The 21,072-nt window shown below is 50.7% G+C and overlaps 8 protein-coding genes and 1 non-coding gene across 9 annotated transcripts; 6 read left to right on the forward strand and 3 right to left on the reverse strand.

The window, feature by feature from the left end:
- Positions 1-888: 888 nt before the first annotated feature.
- Positions 889-5,759, forward strand: CC1G_12134 (hypothetical protein; the record flags this gene model as incomplete). Its single annotated transcript, XM_001840028.2, has 15 exons — positions 889-1,200; positions 1,259-1,355; positions 1,416-1,852; positions 1,906-2,102; positions 2,181-2,337; positions 2,395-2,534; positions 2,598-3,037; positions 3,110-3,292; positions 3,343-3,469; positions 3,516-4,156; positions 4,223-4,396; positions 4,449-4,785; positions 4,840-4,855; positions 5,189-5,420; positions 5,650-5,759. 15 exons carry the CDS (start codon positions 889-891, stop codon positions 5,757-5,759), a joined length of 3,600 nt encoding a protein of 1,199 aa, XP_001840080.2.
- Positions 5,760-6,435: 676 nt separating this feature from the next.
- CC1G_13046 (hypothetical protein) lies at positions 6,436-8,279 on the reverse strand (the record flags this gene model as incomplete). The annotated part of the gene is made up of 8 exons (XM_001840029.2): positions 6,436-6,569; positions 6,683-6,805; positions 6,895-7,095; positions 7,137-7,347; positions 7,438-7,587; positions 7,882-7,932; positions 8,164-8,236; positions 8,272-8,279. The coding sequence occupies 8 exons, from the start codon at positions 8,277-8,279 to the stop codon at positions 6,436-6,438; spliced, it is 951 nt and encodes a 316-aa protein (XP_001840081.2).
- A 1,604-nt stretch (positions 8,280-9,883) lies between these two features.
- CC1G_13047 (hypothetical protein) lies at positions 9,884-10,862 on the forward strand (the record flags this gene model as incomplete). Its single annotated transcript, XM_001840030.2, has 6 exons — positions 9,884-9,921; positions 9,986-10,166; positions 10,230-10,312; positions 10,369-10,498; positions 10,557-10,659; positions 10,717-10,862. 6 exons carry the CDS (start codon positions 9,884-9,886, stop codon positions 10,860-10,862), a joined length of 681 nt encoding a protein of 226 aa, XP_001840082.2.
- A 166-nt stretch (positions 10,863-11,028) lies between these two features.
- CC1G_20072 lies at positions 11,029-11,116 on the forward strand. Its single transcript has one exon. It is a non-coding gene; the product is annotated as a tRNA-Glu (tRNA).
- Positions 11,117-12,129: 1,013 nt separating this feature from the next.
- Positions 12,130-13,748, forward strand: CC1G_13048 (actin; the record flags this gene model as incomplete). The annotated part of the gene is made up of 9 exons (XM_001840031.1): positions 12,130-12,153; positions 12,208-12,244; positions 12,304-12,309; positions 12,362-12,389; positions 12,442-12,510; positions 12,568-13,164; positions 13,219-13,435; positions 13,545-13,683; positions 13,738-13,748. 9 exons carry the CDS (start codon positions 12,130-12,132, stop codon positions 13,746-13,748), a joined length of 1,128 nt encoding a protein of 375 aa, XP_001840083.1.
- Positions 13,749-14,450: 702 nt separating this feature from the next.
- Positions 14,451-15,293, reverse strand: CC1G_13049 (hypothetical protein; the record flags this gene model as incomplete). The annotated part of the gene is made up of 2 exons (XM_001840032.2): positions 14,451-14,764; positions 14,816-15,293. The coding sequence occupies 2 exons, from the start codon at positions 15,291-15,293 to the stop codon at positions 14,451-14,453; spliced, it is 792 nt and encodes a 263-aa protein (XP_001840084.2).
- A 576-nt stretch (positions 15,294-15,869) lies between these two features.
- CC1G_13050 (actin alpha 1 skeletal muscle protein) lies at positions 15,870-17,502 on the forward strand (the record flags this gene model as incomplete). The annotated part of the gene is made up of 7 exons (XM_001840033.2): positions 15,870-15,893; positions 15,980-16,016; positions 16,084-16,102; positions 16,366-16,935; positions 16,991-17,207; positions 17,269-17,407; positions 17,489-17,502. 7 exons carry the CDS (start codon positions 15,870-15,872, stop codon positions 17,500-17,502), a joined length of 1,020 nt encoding a protein of 339 aa, XP_001840085.2.
- A 252-nt stretch (positions 17,503-17,754) lies between these two features.
- CC1G_13051 (hypothetical protein) lies at positions 17,755-19,185 on the reverse strand (the record flags this gene model as incomplete). Its single annotated transcript, XM_001840034.1, has 1 exon — positions 17,755-19,185. The coding sequence occupies one exon, from the start codon at positions 19,183-19,185 to the stop codon at positions 17,755-17,757; it is 1,431 nt and encodes a 476-aa protein (XP_001840086.1).
- A 1,398-nt stretch (positions 19,186-20,583) lies between these two features.
- Positions 20,584-20,867, forward strand: CC1G_13052 (hypothetical protein; the record flags this gene model as incomplete). Its single annotated transcript, XM_001840035.1, has 2 exons — positions 20,584-20,663; positions 20,711-20,867. The coding sequence occupies 2 exons, from the start codon at positions 20,584-20,586 to the stop codon at positions 20,865-20,867; spliced, it is 237 nt and encodes a 78-aa protein (XP_001840087.1).
- Positions 20,868-21,072: the final 205 nt, after the last annotated feature.

The raw sequence follows: 21,072 nt of genomic DNA on the forward strand, positions 1-21,072 counted from the left end.
TGTCTGTACTCGGGCCACTAACTCTGTCAACCTTTGACATAACAAAACTAGGACACTGCCTTTGTGAACGTTAGCTCACGCCTTCTACTTCAAAGGGGATGCCAGATTTCCGAATCCAGTTTGGTTATGGAACGCTTAGTGGCTCCCTACTCTATCTCGCCCAAGGAGCCCGTCCGGACATCGCATATGCTACCTATGCTTAGACTAGCTGGAATGAATTGATTGAACTGAGAAGCCAACTGCAGAAATCCGGCCAGCAAAGTCACGAGAATTCGACCCGAGTTTTGACCAACTTCTCGTGACCTTCCATGATATGTCGTCATTAATTGATGTGCGACATCAGTATCAGGTGACCCGCTCCCTAGGCGCGCCGCAGGGAGTGGATCACATGGGCAATCGGCCTGGTATCCTGCAGTAGGTCGAGTGTCTCGTTTTTATTTCTTAATTCAATAGAGAAAGTCTTTAGAGATACCTTGGTAAAGTATCAGCCATTAGGAGTAGAGATTGGGTAGTCAGGAGGACTTTCAAGCTGGACGCGTCCCGACTCCCCGAACTGAATTCAATGATGTCATACATACACGACGGATTTGGAATAGCCAGAGCCCCGGCCCGCACATTGGGTAGGTTGCCGCGACGTCGGATTGGATATTTGCCGTATCCCTCCAATCCACAATCATGACCGGTCGCCTTTGGGCGTCGCTATCGCTGTAACGGTTGCACACGGCGGCCAACTTGAAATTGTCAGGGGTGAATTTAACCTCAATCTCGCCATGTGATAGGTCGGTCTAGGCGGCGTTTTCCAGGAGCTGCTGGAGCTCAAGGGATACTACGGGTGAGTTTCACCGTAACCTGTTCAGTACCTAGCTGATGCTATAGCCTTCGTGGGCCATGGCCTCCCGCTCTGGCGTCGCTCGTTTCAAAAGGGCTATACACGCTATCCAAAATTCAGCCAACTCTGAACGAAGCTCGTCTCCTCCATCTTCTCCCTCCCGCTCTGCCGACGAGCTGTCAATATCTGCTCGTGGAACCACTGTCACCTCCTCAACACTTCCTTCACTTCTCCAGTACGTCAACTCTCGCCTCCCAGCCCAACAGGCCACGCCAACCGCAGAAGAACCATCGAACAACCTCGCACAACAGGACCCTCAAAGCAATTTGAAGGGTGATGCACAGCCCAAACCCGAACCCACTCGTTCGCAGGTGCGTACATTCTGAAGCCAAGGAAGATGTGAGTTGTGACAGGCTAATCTCCCCTTAGACCACTGTTCTCGTTGATGAATTTGAAGCTGCGCTCCCTCGCCTAACCACACTTTTCTTCGAAGCAACCAATCCGACGGCCAACACGGTGGATGATTGTGCTTGCGGACGCGGCAAACAACATGTCGGCTGCTCTGACTGCGTCCTCTACCCTTTAGCTTGTATCGATTGCTTTGCAACGGCCCACCGACACCAACCCCTCCATTGGGCGCGCATCTGGAACCCCGAAAACCAGTACTTCGAGCGCAAAGACCTTTCGGAAATCCAACCCAAATCGACATTCATACTGGGCCATGCGCGCGATGGTGGCCGTTGCTCGACACCCTCGAACAAGGTCACCTTGACTTTGGTGGATGTCAACGGTATCCACAAAGTTCACGCTGCCTTTTGCGACTGTCAAGGAATCCACGATCGCGTAACCCAGCTCATGAAGTCCGGTTTCTTCCCTGCAACACCCACCCTCCCTCGAACAGCGTTCTCATTCGCAGTGCTTCGCCTATTCCACCTCCTTCAACTAGAAGCCAAAGCTTCAGCCTACGATTTCTGTTCCGCTTTACGCCGTCTCTCTGATAACGTGTTCACCGATCGCATTCCGGTATGTTGTTTGTTGGATGCTGTGATATGATGGGCCTAATTGGAGGAGTACAGAATATATACCCTCAGTTCATCGTAGCAATGCAAGTCTGGCGAGTTATGGTAGCCACCAAGCGCTCTGGTCAGGCCCATGGAATTGATTCAATCCTGACACATCGACAATCCGGAAATCTCCTTGTCCACTGTCCTGTCTGTCCAGAACCTTTCGTCAACACCGATGTGAATGCCAAAAGGGTTCCTGGCGCGTTCAGGTACGTGTGTCGTTGCTGCCCTGGAGTCACAACCTCTCTGACGCGCGTCGCGTATTGTTACCCATAAAGGCATCTTAGTCAACTCCAGCTCACTGCCGATGGAAACCACCATGCAAATCGGTACATGAAAAACACGGATCCGCTCAACCGCTCCCTTTTTGACGGACGTGGCTACTTCCCTCGCGACGATGAGTACAAGGCGTATCTGGGTCGACTGGACCACAATGTGGGAGAGGTAAGTGATTGAATAGGTATCTGTTTTCCAATTATGATTGCTGATATCGTGTGATAGAAATCAACGTGCAACTATCTGAACGCGGCGGAGAAGCAAGATCGTAAGAAGTTCAAGAATATGGACATCACAGGTGTCGTCAAAATTGATTGCTCTCATTGCTTCATCAAGTCTGTGGTGGACCTGCAACTCGGCGAACGGTATGTTCAGTACTGAATGGAATTTTAAACCATCTCGGCGAAGTTATTGATGCATGCTGATAGCTTTCCCAACACCGACATGGCGCTTGTTCGAGCCCTCCTACTTTACAAGATCGTTAGTCCTGACGGGTCACCTCATCACATAATCGCCCATGATGTCGTCCTCTCTTATGATATTGCATGCGCCTATATCCGAAAACTCATAGACCGTGTTTGTGCGATGTTCAAGGAAGCCAGCGTGAAGGGTGTGAACGACGTAGTGAAGCGTATTCGGTGCATCATTCCCGCTGTCCATGTTCATAACCACCAGGACTCTTGTATGTATTGCTTTGGACCGGCGTACACTCAACACATCGGTCACTTCCACGGCGAAACAGCGGAGCAACCATGGGTGGAACTAAACCAGCTGGGTCCTCAAATCCGACAAATGAACAACGGTCACCGGCAGGACTGCATCATTGACTTCTTCAGCGACTGGAACTGGAAGAAGCTCCGGCAAATGGGTGTGTAATCTCTTGGCTACTATGTGCTCTGGTATCCAACTCACGACTTCATTGACTTCATTAAACTGATAGCGTCGACCTTGGAGTCAGAAACCAAAGATGCAAGAGATACATACCATCAGCACAAGATCCGTTTCCACGCCCTGTGCGAGCTCCATAAAACCAAAATTGGCGAATGGAACAAGCTCGATCGTGAGAAGCGGGAGGTGAAAGGCAAAGAATGCGACTGTGTTTATAGCCACTCGAAGCGCAAAGGTATGTAGGTGGCGCAGCAGCGTTTCTCTCGGCTAACCGGTTCTGTCAAGTCCCATCCCAACAGTCCATCGTCGATGCACTCCTAGCTTCCACCAATGTTACATCACGATCGGCTTCGGTGACAATGGATACCACCGTCAACTTTGTCAACGAAGGTATCTCGATCCAAATCCTGCAGTATGCCTTTCGCCACTCTGTCACGTCCTGAGCTGACCCCAATTAGGTTCGAAATCCGTACCAAGATGGCCTCCTTGAAGGACCACCCTCTTTCCTCTCTGGAGAAGGAGGTTGAAACCAATACTAAGGCTTTGAAGAAGCGACTCGATGCGTGGCGATTAGACCAGAAGACTCATATGCCAAGTATATCCGAACATCTCACCCTTCATCTCGCCACGAAACCCCATATCTCGGATGAGCGGCTCTTTCTCCCATCGGATTTCAGCCATGACCTTCACGCCCAGCTCCAGATCGTCCATCTCGCTGAAGTCGAGATCAAGCTACGCGAGGGGGTTGCCTTCGATACAATCAAGACCATTCAGCAATATGTGAAGACATCGGACGCCCTCCTTCACCACAAGCGAACCGATGCTCGAGGTCAAGACCAGAACACGCGTGCCAACGTCCAGATCTCAAGGGTGGCAGCCAAAAAGAAGGGGTTGATCGACCTCTACAACGCGAACCGGAATGCTATACTCGGTCTCGGACATCCTCAGTCAGACACATTGTCTCGCAGCTTTCCCGAAATGAAAATTGAAGACACGATGCGACGCGCAGTGATGGCAAAGCGAGCTCTGGGAGACTCGAGACGATTTGACGGGTCTCTTTGGGCTGCAGGTACCGCAGGACGCAGTGACGCGACAAAAAGTAAGTCTATACAGATGCTATCGTTGATATCCGGTCATGCCAGGTCGACTGATCTCCTTTCGACAGAGCGTAAGAGCGCTCCTTCAACCTCCTTCGCTACTGGTACTTCGAAACACCCACCAGCAGCTAGCTCCTCCGCTGCTATCTCGAAGACGATTGACATCGAGGATGGATGGATCTGGCGCCTTGGATCGGTGGGGAAACTGACTGAGGATGAGGTTCGAGAATGGGAAGAGGAAGGTGCGTATCTAGCCCTCAATTATGCTCGATCTTTCACTGAGACAAAGATTAGGTGACCGTGTGCACTGGTTTCGAGCTGAGGCTGATATGGAACGATGGCGGGAGCAGTGGGAAATCAAGCTCATTGAGTGCATTCGCTGCATTCGAAGCTTTGAGAAGATGGCGGAGACGTGGCTAACCCTGTCCAGGAAATCCGGAATGCCAGCATCCCAAGCTTCGTTTGCTCGAAAGCAAGCTGCCATGTATCGGACGCTTGGTGAAGGGGTGGCCAGGGTGTTCTCCGAGCTTCAGTCGAATGAACCAACGAGGTATGTTGATGGTGAAGACGTAGTCGAGTACATCACCCGCCATCGCCGTGCTGAACTTGCAGGGTTTCATCCCAACCACACGTGAGTTCCTGCACATCACCCCTTGTTTAAACGCCCTCTGACTGAGTTTCTCAGGCCACGGCTCCTCTTGGTATGCAGTGTAAACGACACGGACTTGGATGTTTAAACACCTTTCATACCCTCTCCGAATCCCTCATTTATTTGATACTCGATATGTTTAATCACTGTTGTTCCTCCTTCGATATCCTTATCAAACCACCTGGCGTCCAGATTAATCGTTCCTTTAAACGTTCAAACGTTCATATGCTGACTTTTCGTTTAATCATTCTCCATTCTCTTTTCTATGGTTTGATGCCATTTGCCCACAAACTTCCGTTTAAACGCCTCAATTAATCGATCTGTTATTTAAACAAAAAAACGTATAGAATATGACTTTGTTTAATTAAAGTCCATCGGGTTACAGCATGGGTTGGTGGGTGGGAAGGATCATGGGGAGGATGGGGAGGATGGGGAGAGCGGGAAGGATGGGAAGGAGGGAGGGGAGGAGAGAGAGGGTGGTGGTGGGAAGGGAGGGGAGGGAGAGGACTTTACGAACGAAGAAAAACGCGCCCTCGAACGCTCGCTCGTTTCGTACCTCACCGACGAGTATAAGGTCATACTTGGGCGGGGAGGGGGGTTTCATTTCTTAGAGCCAGGTACGTTCTTCCTTGTTTCATGTTGGAGATTCGCGTTTGTTATGTCGTCTTTTGGAGAGATTCGTCCTGGGGAGAGTGCTCTCTGTGTTGGACGGTCCTGTCCCCTCGCGGGGAGAGTATACTTCACACCTCTTCCGGTCTTCGTTCTCTTCATCGACCCTCTAATCTCCATTTGTTTCTCTTTTTCACGACACCGCCACTCACATTCGTTAACCCCGCTATTTAACAGGCTGGGTCCGGCTAACATTCAGTCTCAAACGCGAAGTTGTAGACGAGGGGTTGAGGAGGATCGAGGATGCGTTTGGGTGGGAGCGGTGGAGTGGGTTGGGGCGTGCGTGAGGGAGGGTGCGTAAGTAATTTGAGGGATATGGGGAGGGGGTGTGGAGGGTGCGTAGCCTGTGGGGATTGGGGTGTGGAGAGGGTGTGAGGAGGAGGTTGCAGCGTGTAGCACGCGAGAATAAGGTGTATGATTTGGTGGAAAGTAGTAGTACCCATGGAAAGGATACTAGGTATCTAGCCTTAATCTAACCTCGCAATAGAGTGATGTTTGTAACGCGACAAGACTTTCTTCTTTTTTGTCTGGGTGCCCTATTTTGGCGTCAGGATCTCGTTCATGACGAACGCTGCGTTTGCGAGTTGTCCCCATGGCTCCCATTCCCATTTCGAGAAGCTCCGCAGGTAGCTGTCATTCCGATTTCGAGTTTCGCAGTCCTCAGTGAGAAGGAGCGAAGGAGGGGCGGGTAGCGTGAAGACTCGGGCTAGAGATCAGTGGTAAAGAGGGACTTTAACTCCAGGCCAAACGATCGGTAGAAGGAAGCGAGTTTCTTTGGCAGCGGAAGACAAGTTAGAACCGGCACAGCCAGCCTAAGAATTCTCATCAGTCTCAGCACTGAATGGAAGGCCCAATCCTATCCATTCCTGTCACTACTACGTCGACTTTGCAAAGCTAAGCACAGGAGTTGGGTTCTAATTGATTGGAAGTGTGACATGTAGATGTATGTAATACTACGTTATGCTACGCGTTTAAGCCGTAGATTCCTCCACCAGGCGACCCTTCCCATACAGGCCCTCCAGGGATAGGATACTTGGCGGGATCGGACTCATCTGCTGTTGGCCAGAGAAGGCCGGGTTGACCGGGGACGTAAGATCCTTTGGGGGAAGAAGAACGTTAGTTTTAAGAGTATTAGATGTTAATTTAACCATCCGGTCACGAAATGGACATGGTATGGAGGGTGGGGAAAGTGTTAAGTGTAAGTACTCACCAGGGAAGCTGTCACCGCCTGGAAGTTCGGTTGTCCCATTCGTCGTAACCCTGACCTGGACGCAGGACGGGTAATGCTGCGCGCCGTAGGGTGTATCCGCGATTTGGAGTGCGATGATCTCAGCTATCATCAACAAAATACAAGAAGTCATGGTCAATCAGTCTCCCGACTACGCTAAATCTCAACGTGGAAGACAACTTAAGAAGACATACACCGAATGATGTAGTCACCCGCAGGAACGTCGGGGATGGTGATAAAGTGGTGGCCTCTAGTCGACTCGGCGTCGGACTTGAAGTATTGGTTGGACCATTTGTGGTCCGTGGTGTTGTAGGCATAGTGGTAGAGCTTTGTCCAGATCCCGGGGGTGTTGACGCCCGTCGGTCCGGGAACGGCTGGTGCCATATGTACGAGGACTAAAATCAAACAAAATGATTAGTTGAGGTATATCACTGACAGGGGTGAAGAGGATACTTGCGTGGTCCGAGATGGTTTGCAGCGGTATAATCGCCTCGCTCCCACCAGTACCACTCGGGCGCGAAGGTATCCCCAGCTTTGACCTCAATCCATTTGGGAACCGCGCGGTGTCCTAGGGTGTTACACGCGATATACGCCCAGTCGGAGTTGTAGTAGGGAGGGTTGAGTTCCCAGTGGACCTTGGTGCGTTCCTGGATAAGAAAAGTAGAAAGCGAAGGCGATTAGGTGAGCGCTCTGGTGATGGATTGGAAAGTAGGAAAGAAAGAAAGAGAAGGACGTACGTAGACGTGCCGCCCGTCGCCTTGGAACTCGCCGTTCAGCCAGACGCCGTAGATGCTGAAGTGGGCGAGTGTTGAAGTCGCGAGGGAGGCTGCGGTGATTAGTGAGAGGAGCTTGCGCATCGGATGCAGGCGTAATCGTTTGGAGGTGGGCTATGAATGATTAGTCCCTGTATCCCATAGATCTGCGAAAGGAACTTGATAGCTCTTCTTATACCCTCATCAGATTTCCGTATACCATACAAGGCATCTCAGCGCCAAACAGAACCCTTTGCCACAGCATAAAAGACTCTTCTCGCCAGATATCTATGACGGCCAAACGTGACATTTATTATTCCACACCAATATTTCGTTTTTTCCACCTTTAGTGATGCATTTTGGCCTTCTATTTGGTGCGGTCCTGATAAGTAGCGGGCAAAGTAAAGTGTAGCGCATGTTCTTGAATACCGAAATCTTTTTAGCACCAATTTTCTTGTTCACGCTCAACACCGACACTTTCTAAAGGGCGCCACAATTTTTAAGGACACCGACATTTCACGACACCGAAATCGCGGGACACTAAAATCTTATCACGGTCAGGAGGCTGGATTTATTAATTGACAAGTCATGACTGTATCTATTGTGAACAGTCAATCCCAGCCGAATGGCTATGGAACCTTACAAGAAGCAGGTATTAGTCAATGTGATAGATACTACTACGACGTACTAGAGGCACAATAGTGCACGTACGGACGTCGGACTGCAGTCTGAACTTGATCTAGTTCTTCTCTTTTGTGATTGAACTACTAGCAAGTAGTATTTCCTGTATGCAATCGTTAGTTTTCGAGTTTTACGGACGTCATCATGGTGGACAAAGGCAGCTGACCCGTCCAGTGTTCAATGGTTAGTTGACCGTGCGTTGGAAAGGGCTCCAGGTTGTACCAGCACGGCTGGCGGCTTGAGGAACCAACATTTCCATACGTTACAGCTGCACAGTACCAACTCGGAAGTGCCAAGCCGGCATCTGACCTTCAAGTTGTCTGCCCTCGTCCAGAGTGTCAGTGTTGCAAATGTCGGTGTTGGTAAAAGTCGGGTACATTCCCCTTATCCCCAATTTACAAATACCGGGTGTTGAACAAGCACCTATACTTTACATCACTACACGAAACTATAGACCGCACCCGAGTTGAAAGCCAATTTTAGTCAAAAATGTGATATGTCGGTGTGGAATAATAAATGTCACGTTTGGCCGTCATAGATATCCCGCTTCTGCGCAAGACATAACGCCTCGCTTCTCGTTACACAAATTACCCAACACAGCGCTTCTTATTCCTTCAATTGCTCAACCCAACGCTTTTCGATACCCCAAATGTTCATATGAAATCATCGTCCACACAGAGAGTTAATACTCGGATCGTCTCTGGTGTTCGGTTTTGCCGAGTATATCTGACGGTTTCTGGCCTGTTAAGGAGTGTTCAAACGCTTTCGGCAGTATTTCACTCTTTAGTGGGTCTTCTGTATAGTCTTCGATATGACGGCGCCAGTGGAAGGGCCGTAACGGGACATCCAATACATAGAATCTCGGATACTACGTTGAAAATATGCGGGAGATATGGGACGATGGCCCAGTCCGGAAAGACCGAGGAAGGATAGAGAAGCTGAAACTTGAAGAGCTATGAAGAATGGTTGCTAAGGACTCAGTGTCTCATGTGTGGCCGCCTCCCAAAGTGAGTGAGGCGAGGCGAGTTTATCGTATCCGCCATGGCCACCATCCCTCGAATATATTCCGCGTACATTCCATTGTATTGTGTGCTATAAGTCCCAATGTGGCGTATGCTACCCTTCAAGGTCTTGGAATGTCTTCTGTATGATCAGCACCCTTGGAATTTCCGTACTTACTGCCCGATAAGGCACCGTCGTCGATCCTTCAAGCACCGAAAATCGAGGGCCTCGAGCGACTCAATACATTTTGGTGAGAAGGGAGGAAGGTAAGAAGCCACTTTTTCCGACGTCAATAAACCATATGATAGAGTTTCCAGCATCCGAGAACGTCATTTGACCCCCTTTCCGGAACGCCAGCGGCAACCGGTCCATCCGGTGTTCCACCGTGACGCGTGCTGCTGTTCCCTCTGGTCAGAGAATTGCGCGCCCAAGAAGTTCTGTGCGAGGTTATCTTACGGAAGTGTGCTTCTTTTCAGCTGGAGACAGGCGGTCTTCACTTCCCGTTTATCCTTTATTTTTCCACTTATGACTTCTGAGATAAGTTCCTCTTGGGTGCTTTGAATGTATGGGCTTGGGATACCTGTTATAAGATGATTCTTGGGAAGGGGCGTTCTCAAGACACGCCCTCGTTTCTGTTTCAGAATGAAGCTCTTCAATTACGCAGTCCTGGGCCTTATCGGGGGTATCCTCCCCTGTCATGGTATGTTAAACTCCTCCCTTCCCCTATTGTTCTCGGATTAAACACTGTATGGCCCTCCATCCTCTCCAATTTATATCAGGCCTGTTGTAAGCTACATACCACGCTCCTTCGTTCACTGACAAGTCACTAGTACTGACTATGTCCTCCTAGGACGAAAGGACACATACGATTCAGAGTCCCCTACTGGTCTGACACCCCGAAATACTACCTCTCTACGTTCCTGGACCGGGATACAGGCTGTGACATCGTGGCCTCCTCCCAGCGTACCAGGATGGTCTTCCAGATGGACCTTGAGGAAGCGCAGACGAGGAGCACGAGTATCGAGATCTTGGTGAGCCATGGCTCGTACTAATAATTCCGTTGGCATTCCACTCAGTCATTTCTTCCATCGTAGAACGGATTCTGGAGCGACGTGTATCCCTACTTTGGCGTGAGCGCGCGGGACAGAGGTACAGCGGGCGATGTATGGAGTCCCCCGTGCGCAGCCTCTCTTTATTGACTGTAATATGGAACTGACTAATATCCGCCACCAGGACGAGCCCTCACTTCGAGTTCTACAGTGTACAACAAACGGCGGATGCGAACCTCCAGCAGAAAGAGACTTCTTTCACAGCGTGCATCAAACACCACATGGAAGAACTTCCATTCCAGGCTAGTGCAATTGTACGTCCCTGTTCACACTCTCCCTTTCCGGTTCTCTCCCTGATAAGCTCGTTACTAGTGGCGCTACGATCCCTCCAACAAGGGTCGACTCACTCCCCACCTCCTCGCGCTCAATGGAACGAAAATTCCCATTATGATCCGACAGGGGGTCTATGGCAACGGTGCGTTCCGTCCCTCTAGATCCAAGGACCCATTAAATCTTTTACTGTTTTCTACAGACGCGATCCACTTCAGGGCCTTTTCCCCCTCAGATGAAGGTGACTTGGACTACGCCATGGCAAGTAGCATTATCCGAAATATCGGAAGAGTAAACACTCAATTTCTCGCTGTGCAGGAACTCTATTTTGAACCCTTGGAGGAGTGAGTCTAGCTTTGGAGTAGCACACGTAGAGGTCGGAGCCACAGCTGTGGGACTTTTCTCGAACGATGTGGCTCTATAGCGCTTACAATCTCCCTACATGCCTGCAGCTACTAATCCAGATGAACTCGTTGGATATCCTGAGGTCTTGTAAAACGACACCCTAAGCAATTCGGATATGGTGTAACGGCTAACATTGCCGCCTCTCATCGTTGAGAGCTAGTCCGCGGCAGCTCGGGGTTCGATTCCCCGTATCCGAAGTATTTTTTCCAGAAGTATGTTTCTGCCCATGTTTTGTGCCCCGCACAGTCCCTGCCACACCCCTGAAGATAAAGTTTACTCGCGCTTTATGGTTCGTTCAAGGTTCGTTCAAGGTTTGTTGATCCGTTTTATTTCTCGGAAGTTGTCATGCGTAGTCTGGAAATGAGTCTGAGGCTACAGCGATTGACGATACAATAATTGAATTACTAAGCTTTTGTCGAACAAATACGATAAATACGTAGAGAGCTGGTAATTCAAGTAATGCTAACATCGATGAAGAGCCTCGCCTGCAGTGTGTCAGCAGAATATCTAAAGCGCCCCTCGCTTGACGAAGTTAAGCGCCCGGCCTTACGCCTCCGCTTCGATCTCCGCTCCAACGCGGGCGAGGTCGGAATCTGTGGTCGTGTCACTCTCCGGCTCATCAACTGTGCACCATAGGCTCACATATCTCGTTTCAACCCAACTGCCGGACACCTGTCTCTTATTTTCATCCATGAAAAGCGAACAACCATGACACCGTCATCGTACGATATTTTGGCGCGCAGTACCAATTTGGCTTATGGCGACTACGGAGTTGTCGGTGTGCACCATGCGCAGCCCGCAGCGTGCTGGCTCTTGTCTCTGCGTCACGGCTTCTCTCTCAGCTTCCCGCTTCGTCGTCTATGATCATCAACGACGGATCAACGAACACCTGAAAATTTCCTCGGTTAACTACGTTTCGAACGTGGTTACCGACTCTTGGCGGGGATCTGTGGCCATCCCATCTGCTAATCGTGGACTAAGGGACTGGGGCATTGACTACGGCGTTGTTCAATTGAAAGACTGCTGCGGGCGTCCCCACTCGTGCACTTGTCGCAACCTGCGTTGGCGAAGCGCGGGGCTCTCTGAGATTCGTTTATAAAGGGACGAGGACAGGGAACTGTTTCTTCGTCGTCCTCGTCTTCGCTGCTCAACAATCAACAAACAACAAAGCTCAACCTTCAAGAAATCTCTCTTGTGATAATACTCTGCCATGGAAGACGAAATTGCTGCTATTGTAAGTCTCTCTCTCGTCAACGTATGGACACCACGCTCACAACTGCTTCGCTAGGTTCTTGACAATGGATCTGGAATGTGCAAGGCTGGCTGTGAGTGTCTCGCGTTTCGCATTGCGTTGACTCCCGTTGACTCACACTCTCCCACGCAGTTGCTGGTATAGTCGTTTCGGCTTAGATAGAAGGTTACTTTCTCAATCCATGTTGCAGGCGACGATGCTCCTCGCGCCGTATTCCCGTACGCCTCCCCATTTCATGTCCGTTACGCATTCTCATTTTTTCTTACCTAGATCCATCGTCGGACGACCTCGCCACTCTGGAGTTATGGTAGGAATGGGCTTCAAAGACGCGTTCATCGGGTATGCCTTCTCCCTTTCCCCGTCTCCAACTCTCTAACCTGATGTTCACCCACCCAGCGACGAAGCCCAAGCCAAACGCGGCATCCTCACGCTCAAGTACCCCATCGAACATGGCATCGTTACCAACTGGGACGACATGGAGAAGATCTGGCACCACACCTTCTACAACGAGCTGCGCGTCGCACCAGAGGAGCACCCCATCCTCCTCACCGAGGCGCCTCTCAACCCCAAGTCCAACAGGGAGAAGATGACGCAGATTATCTTCGAGACGTTTAATGCGCCTGCGTTCCATGTGGCCATTCAAGCCGTGTTGTCGCTCTATGCCTCGGGAAGGACGACCGGAATCGTATTGGATTCGGGTGATGGTGTGAGCCATACTGTACCCATCTACGAAGGCTTCTCTCTCCCGCATGCGATTTTGAGGCTCGATATCGCTGGTCGGGATATCACCGACTACCTCGTCAAGTGCTTGGGCGAGCGTGGCTACCCTTTCACAACCACCGCCGAGCGCGAGGTCGTACGTGATATCAAGGAGAAGCTGTGTTACGTCGCCTTGGATTTCGACGAGGAGTTGCTGAAGGCTTCCCAATCCTCCGCTCTGGAGAAGACCTACGAGTTGCCGGATGGACAGGTCATCACTATCGGGAACGAGCGGTACGTCTACCCTTCTGTATTTATTCACTGATGTATTCATCCTCGTTATTCTAGCTTCCGAGCCCCCGAAGCCCTTTTCAAGCCCCATCTCCTCGGTCTTGAAGCCTCCGGTATTCATGAAACCGCGTACAACTCCATCATGAAATGCGATATTGACGTCCGTCGTGAACTGTATGGAAATATCGTTCTTTCGGGTGGGACGACTATGTATCCTGGTATCGCCGATCGAGTGATGAAGGAGCTGAACGCATTGGCTCCGGCTGGTATGAGGGTGCGTATCGATTTCTGCTGTCCCACCTCCTTCAAGTTTCCATCCACACCACTCATTACCTTCTTTTCTCCTCCGAACGGTGCCCCTTCTAACACACCTGCGATTACAGGTCAAGATCTCCGCTCCCGCCGAACGCAAATACTCCGTCTGGATCGGCGGCTCCATCCTCGCCTCGCTCAGCACCTTTGCTCAATCATGGTGCTCCAGGCAGGAGTATGACGAGTTTGGTCCTGCCATCGTTCATCGCAGTGCGTATCCCACTTTGGTCGTGTATCATTGGCAGTCGGCTGACTTTGGATTAGAGTGCTTCTAACCTCGTTAATATCACCCGAGTCTGGATTTTGGTTGGTGTGCGTATGGATTAGTGTATGTTGCCAATGTATGTATTGCGTTGATCGCTCCTATTCTTTTGCGAATTCGAGCTCCCTTGGTGGAGGTTTTCGATGCATCTACTCGTGTCATGTTTCCTAGCCCTAAGTGCGTTATCGATTGGACCCAGGGTTCTAGAGCCTTCGTCAAGTGCAGTACTTTGAGTAAGTACTAAGGTCAGCGTAGGACATGTTGAACTTATGAGATACTTCAGTGGGCGGGGTTTCCGTATTTTGTAATTAGCCTTTGTGGCATGAATTAACCTTGAACTACTTGGAGATTGGTGCCTGGTCAACAACTAACTTCGATAGTGTCGGGAATTGATCGGGAGGAAGTACGTGGTCCAACCTCTCCCATTCAACGGCCCATACCATGAAGATCGTGTTTTACCTACCATAGTCGAACGCGGAAACGAAGTGGTCTTGTACTACTAGTAAGTCCCAATATCTCAGTACCTAGTAGTCCACAACAATGGAGACAGACCTGGATCGTAACCCACTGAGTATATAGATAAGCCACGCCTGGAAGTCAGCCGCAGCAGCAGTATTAAAGGCAAAGCTCCTGGTGTCAACAACGACCTTCGACAGCTTCAGAAACCGCTGAGGAGGAAGGTCACGGTCCAACCCTACCCAATCGATGCATCTCCTCAAGATCCTCTGCAATTCGTCGAAGTCCAGGGGCTCCAGCAGTGGGCGAGGCGCCGGATCATCGTCGAATAAGCGAGCAAGTTATCGATCTCCTCCGCGTCAGTTCGTAGTAGCCGGAGCGTGAGTTGTTGTAAATTGCTTAATCCGTCTGCCAAGTTGAGAGTCGTTTTGAGGTTGACTTGGAAGGAAGTCCAGCGATAAACGCTATCTTGAACCGGTTTATCCCCGTCTATGAATGCTAGGATGTCGAGGTGCGTGATGCGGTCTGAGTAGAATAAAGGTGAACAGCGTTCGGGTGCGGCGCGACTGCTCACTTATAGGCTGTGAGTCTCGATGGAGTGACTCTGGGGTGGGGGGAACGCACCGGTGTAGAGAGCTAGTCGATATAACTTGGGTGCGACGATATGGATCATTTTGGTTTCAACCTCTCGCCTTTGCTCTACCACCTGGTCCGAGGCCACCTCAATTAACACAGTGGTGGTATTGCGGAGGGGTCTCTCTCGCGGTTCGTTCCCAACGGTCAACCAATAGCTCACGTTCGTGGCCAGCTTAAAGGCGGAATAGGGAAGAGCCACGTAAGATAGCGTCGGCGGAAGGATGGAGAGGAGATTCGAAGCCACAGACACGCTTGGTGGCCTGAGTGATCGCAGCCGACCCTTCATAATGATATCACGGCAGGTACTGGCGACGATGTCTGACGGAAGGCTGTACGCTCGATGTTCATTGGGGAATAGACTGAAGTTGCTTAACCCGAGGTCGAGAAGGTGGCCTGAATCCGCGAGTTTGAGGAGAATCGAGACGATCGTCCGCTCGCATGACCGTCTTTCTTCTGCTGATGCCATTTCTTGGGGGCAGAAGGGGTGCATGCAACGCGGTGACGCTCGCGGACAGGGTGGAATTAGCGTGTAGTAGGGCATCGAAATCCCGGAGTCTCGCCAGGGTGCTGATCTGAGAAGGAGAGATTGGGGAGAAGATTCTTGGGAGGAGGTACGAGCGCCAGTATTTACAGACCAGCGCTGCGTTGAGCATTGCACTCCACGACCGCTCATCGCCCCCGCCACACAATGTATCCTCGTAGACGTCGAGGCCAGACGCGGGGTTCCCCTCGCTGGCGAGTTGATCGAGGATCGAACAGATTATTTCAGGTGGTAGCTCTGCTTTGGGTGATGTGGACATGCTAGAGGTGGGATTTTCAGTGAACGGAAGAGCGAAGACGCTGGACAGACAGATGTTCCCCCCATTGCCAACGTGCCCAATGCCCATACCCCAAGACTCGGAAAACATTCACCTCGTGACTCGAGAGATCGGTACCGCCGAAAGATTGCCGCAATAATCGGATCAGGAGCGTTGGGCTTGGGCGCTTGTTTCTTAGCCAGGGTTAGGGTTTCTGTTCTCACCCTTCCCGTCGCACAACCAACATGGAAAATGAACTTGCTGCCATTGTACGCTGATAATATCCGGGCGCTGATGCACTCTCCGCTCGTCGTATCATGACATTGTATCTGTGATTGACGATGAAGCCATCTAGGTGATTGACTGTGGTTCTGGGAAGTGTAAAGCTGGCTGTGAGTGTCACCCTCAGGCTTTTGCTCGTTCACTTCGTCGTTCTGACTCTCTTCTTCGCCTTTATAGTCGCTGGTATGTCACTTATGTCTGCACTGTCCGGATTCTGACTGTAATGGATGTGACCAAGGCGATAGCGACCCTAGCCACGTGTTTCCGTAGGTCGTCCAGACATTAATGTCGAAGGGTTCCAATCGCACGTGTCTCTGTGAACCAGATCTATTGTTGGAGGACCTCATACTTCGGAGAAGACATCGTCTGAGAGTCTCAAAGCTACCTTCGTAGGGTAAGGCATATCTTTTCTTCTTTTCTCAGCTCCCACATCATGCAATGTACCTCAACACCGCGTAGAAGCAACGCCCAATCCCAACGCGACATCCTCACGCTCAACTACCCAGTCAAGCGCGGTATAATCACTAACTGGGACGACATGGAAAATATCTGGCTCCACATTCTCCACAGTGAACTTCATACGACACCAGAAGAACACCCCATCCTCATCGCCGACACACCACTCAACCCCGATTCCAACCGCGAGAGGACGGCGCAAATCATGTTCGAAACTTTTAACGTGCCCGCTCTGGCCATGTCAATCGAATCAGTATTATCACTTTACGCTACTTCAGCGAGGACGTCGGGGGTGGTGCTAGAATCCGGAGACGGTGTGACGAGCACTGTACCTATATTCGAAGGTTATCCTTTGAGACATGGGATTTTGAGGTGGGAGTTTGGTGGAAACGACCTTACGGAACACCTCCTCAAGTCTCTGGGTGACCGTGGATCCTACGTCCATGGTGATGTTCTGACGGATATCAAGGAGCAGTCGTGCCACGTCGCGTTAGACTTTGACCAGGAACAAATTGCTCCGGAAAAGACTCACGAGTTGCCAGATGGAAAGGCCATTATTCTCGGGAGTGAGCGGTGAGTCCAGTACACGCGTACCAAGTTCTCGTCTCTGACCATTATCCTAATCGAGGTTCCGTGTCCCCGAAGCGCTCTTCAAGCCCCACCTCGTCGGCGAAGATACACCTGGCGTCCACGAAATGATCCACAACTCGATTATGAAATGCGATGTCGACGTTCACCGTCAGCTGTACAGCAGAATATCTCTCTCCGGTGGGACGACTATGCTCTCCGAATTTGCCGACCGAATGGCGAAGGAAGTAGAAGCGTTGGCGCCAGTTGGAATGAGGGTAGGATTCTCTGTCTCATGTATACTTTCCCCAGGCTTTTTTAACCTTCCCGCTTGAATAGTTCAGAATCGCTGCCCCCGACTATCGCAAGCACGCTGTCTGGATTGGTGGATCCATCCTCGCCTCGCTCAGCACCTTTCGTGGGTTCGCTTGCAGTAGGCAAGAGTACGATGAGATGGGGCCTATCGTCGTTAACCGCAGTGCGTATTCATACTGGTCCCGGTTTCCCTGTCCACCTGCGTGCCATGTGCCTTAGATCTCACTAACGAGTTTCACCCTAGAACAGTGGCACTGATAACTATGGAAGACGTTTGTTATTGAAAGTGGGGATGCAGAGTGAGTGGGGCCGAAGGTTATGTACGAGGTCTACGATTTTTAAACGAATACTCGCAAATTAGATGCATAAATATACACTACAGAAGGATGTTCTAGAGTCAAGCAAACCAAAATACACAGTACCATCCGCTATGGGAGGCGGATGAGAGGAAACATGACAATCTTCTACTAGTTACAACTCAAACTCGGGTAATAAAATCTCCCTCGAAACTCAGTCAAATGCGTTCCAATGGATCTCCATTGCAAGGGACAAAGCATTCTCTGCTTTGTTGCGTAAAAGCTTTGGGCTTCCGCCAGTAACCTCGAGCCGACCCAACTTGACTTCCTCCCTCCGTTTGCCGGCATCGGTAAGAGCTTTCTCGCGACAAGTGAGAAAGCGAAGCAATGCGCCAATTGGGAGGTCCCCGCAGCGCTCAAAGGCGAGCACCTTCAGTCCTCTAAACCACATCTCCGCTGAGTCCTTATTGATTTGGGAAACTAATTCTTCAAAGAACTCCCCTGTGACCCCTTGGCAATGGACGAACCTCATCTCGTGGCCAGAGAATGGGAGTATGGAAAGGGATAAGTTGGGGAAGTAATAAACCTCATGAAACTCTACGATGGGTGTAAGGGGGAGATGGACAAGGGTGTCAAACGCACACTTGGCCAGGACGAGTTTCCTCGGATTGATATTGACCGCGCCTAAAATATGATTGATCGAGCATGCGTTCAACCCTACTCCAACCAGCAGAGGATCGCACGCGAAGTGGATCCTCTGTTGAATAGAGGAGGGAGGTCGGTGGGGAAGGAAAGTCTCTAGGAAGGAGACTTTGATAAGGTGGTTTAGCCCTCCGAGGATGCCGAGCCACGAATGGAAACTGCCGTCCGTGTATCCTTCCGTGGTTGCAGTGAGGCGATGAACCCCCGCGCTTCTAAGGTTGGCCAAACCGTGGGTTAAAACCTGAAGGGGCGTAGTGAGGACCATCCTCATCAACTCCCTTCCACCCAGCATAACTTCTGTAAGCGACCCAGGGTCGACGAATGGTTGAATAACGGGATATGGATGGGTACGGCCCGTTTGCCAAGGCCAACGAACCTGCGCGTCGTCGATATCGGAAAATGATGGAAGGCCTGAGTCGTCTGCGTGGTACACAAGCGCAAAGTGCTTTAGCGATGATAAATTTCCGGCGAGATAATGAGCTGTATAAGGCGGGATGGACGAACTCTGGCTCACTTCGATGAAAAGCGTTCGGAAAAGTTCGCAGTAGGGGTGAACTGCACCAAGGATCGCCATCAGCGTCTTCCGCTCGCCAAGGTTGAATGTCGTGGGCAAATATTTTGATTTGAGAAGAATATAAAGGTCCAAGGGTCTATCAGAGCAAACGGCGTGCTCTACAGTTGCCTCGACGTAAAGCCTCAGGTTGTCGAATGAGGTCCGGTCAAGGTGGATGATTAAACGTGATGCCATGGGGGAGTGTCTGGTGATCGCGTCGTTCCAGCTCCTGCAAACGAGGCGGAGAGGGCCAAGAGGATTTTTGTACGCGCGTATGGTGTCAACCAAAGCCGACGGGTGCACATCGGACTCTTCGAGGATGGTGGGGTCGATGCAGGAAAGGATGCCATTATGGAATATTGGCAGAGCTTGAACTTGTGAGAAAGGCATGGGGTGCTACCTATAGAACGCGTCGAATCAGGGAGATTGAATGGCACGGTGCACTTACGAGTGTGAGACGCTGCACAGTGTAGGACCCTATCGCTCGCCAATGAGGGATATAGGGACAGAAAAAAAATCTATGTTCAAATATTAACAGAGAAGAAACTTTGTAAAAAGAAACCTCACGAAAACCTCCCAGGCCGGCAACTAGCGTGCATGTACATGGCGACTGGTATCATGCATCGCGCCCTCATTGGGTGACTTCATTGAATGAGCGGCGTATGCACCATTGGTTACCAATGTATTGGTTCGAAAGGGACCCCCCCGTTTCACCTATTTCAGCCAGGACAAGTTGACCTCCGCTGTGAACAACGCTTCTTTGACAGAACTATAATACCATGATGGAGACCCGTCGCATTTGTCCCCCGAAACAAGGAGGCCAAGGCCGACCCTGAACGCCGTCGATGACACTTGCATCTTCTTCTTCGGCCTCGTGCTTGGTCTTTCACAGCTGCGCAGACAGGCGTGTATTCAAACGGTCTCTGAAATGGAAAGGACCGCAGTTTTCAATCAAGTAGTCGGCAGGTAAACGTCAGATAAGGTTTCATATAGTCACTTCAGTCGGAGAGAAGGCCTTTAGTGTTGAAGGGGACTCGGGACTGACCGAGCGGACTACCCATCCCGGAACCAAAATTTTCTTCACTGGTGGGAGGAACTCGGTAAATAGGCGGCAGATCGCGAGTCCAAGGTGCTATAGCTGAAAAATGGAGCCCCAGACAACAGAGGAGACGATCACAGAAGCCTCCTAAGACCCGATACAGTCCACCGTGACTTTAAAGTGAACTGGAGTTGTAGTTGATCTTGAAACAGCGGTATGTTCAAGAGAATCAATAGTTCTGCGGCTGGTGCCCTTCCCGTAGGATTGAAGCTGCAGTTGGGAGCAAGATGGACTGGGAGGTAGGTTATTGATTAAAGTTCAAGCTGCGCAAGTGCGTCTTCGAGTCTAAGGTAGACAGTCACGTGACGACACCTCATCTTGGATTTGAACCACCATCCTTACCGCTGTTAATTTCTTCCTATAGGAAGTCTTTCGCAATTAACGTTGCTGCAGTGTCCGCCATGGTATCGAAAGTATTGTACTCCTGTTTCCCTCCCTCCCAGTGGCAGCGCGTTGGATGTGTAGAGCGACGTAGCGCCGTTCGCTGACAAAACATAGGTCAGTCACGGTTAGACTGAAATTTACCCCAGGGACAAGTTGGATTTGACTTTCCCTCTGTTATCCTAGGCGTCCTCAATAGGAAGCTCGTCTCAGTGCGTCTTAGGTGGAACGTCTTGCTGATAGTGACGAGAACGACGACCAAGGTCTGAGCCTCCCGCCTCCACGCACTCTTGAGCCTCTTCACCGAGATGAAGTTGACCAATGGCCATTTTGGAAGCGCTTCTCCAATTTTGGCGGCAGACTACGAACAGGTACCCCAACCCCCTGTGTAAGTAATCTACCAATATTTGGACATGTTTTACCAATTTTATTCAGATCTCAGGCCTGTCCACCTGCAAAGGGGATCTCTGCCCCTCTCACCACAGTCTATGAAGAGAGAAATCTCGCTGCCGAAACTCCAGCAAACTCACTAAAACCTACAACCGAGGAGTCTATCTCCAATAAATCTCCAGAAGGCCAAACGTCGCAATGAAACGCCGGAGTCCGTGCCCTTGCGTCCGGAGGACCCACGGACATGCCACGGGACGGTCCGTGACAACCAGTACACACTAATGATTCCAGCATCTGTTTTTGAACAAGTCGAATATTCTCTTTCGCCAGAAATGTTCGGCGCTTGCCTGAAATCCCCCGTGAGACTGACACCAATCAGGCGTATATATCATCGTTCGGGGCTAGCT

The sequence above is a fragment of the Coprinopsis cinerea genome (assembly GCF_000182895.1).
Source record: "Coprinopsis cinerea okayama7#130 chromosome 4 map unlocalized cont3.4, whole genome shotgun sequence".
Taxonomy (NCBI): Eukaryota; Fungi; Basidiomycota; class Agaricomycetes; order Agaricales; family Psathyrellaceae; genus Coprinopsis; species Coprinopsis cinerea.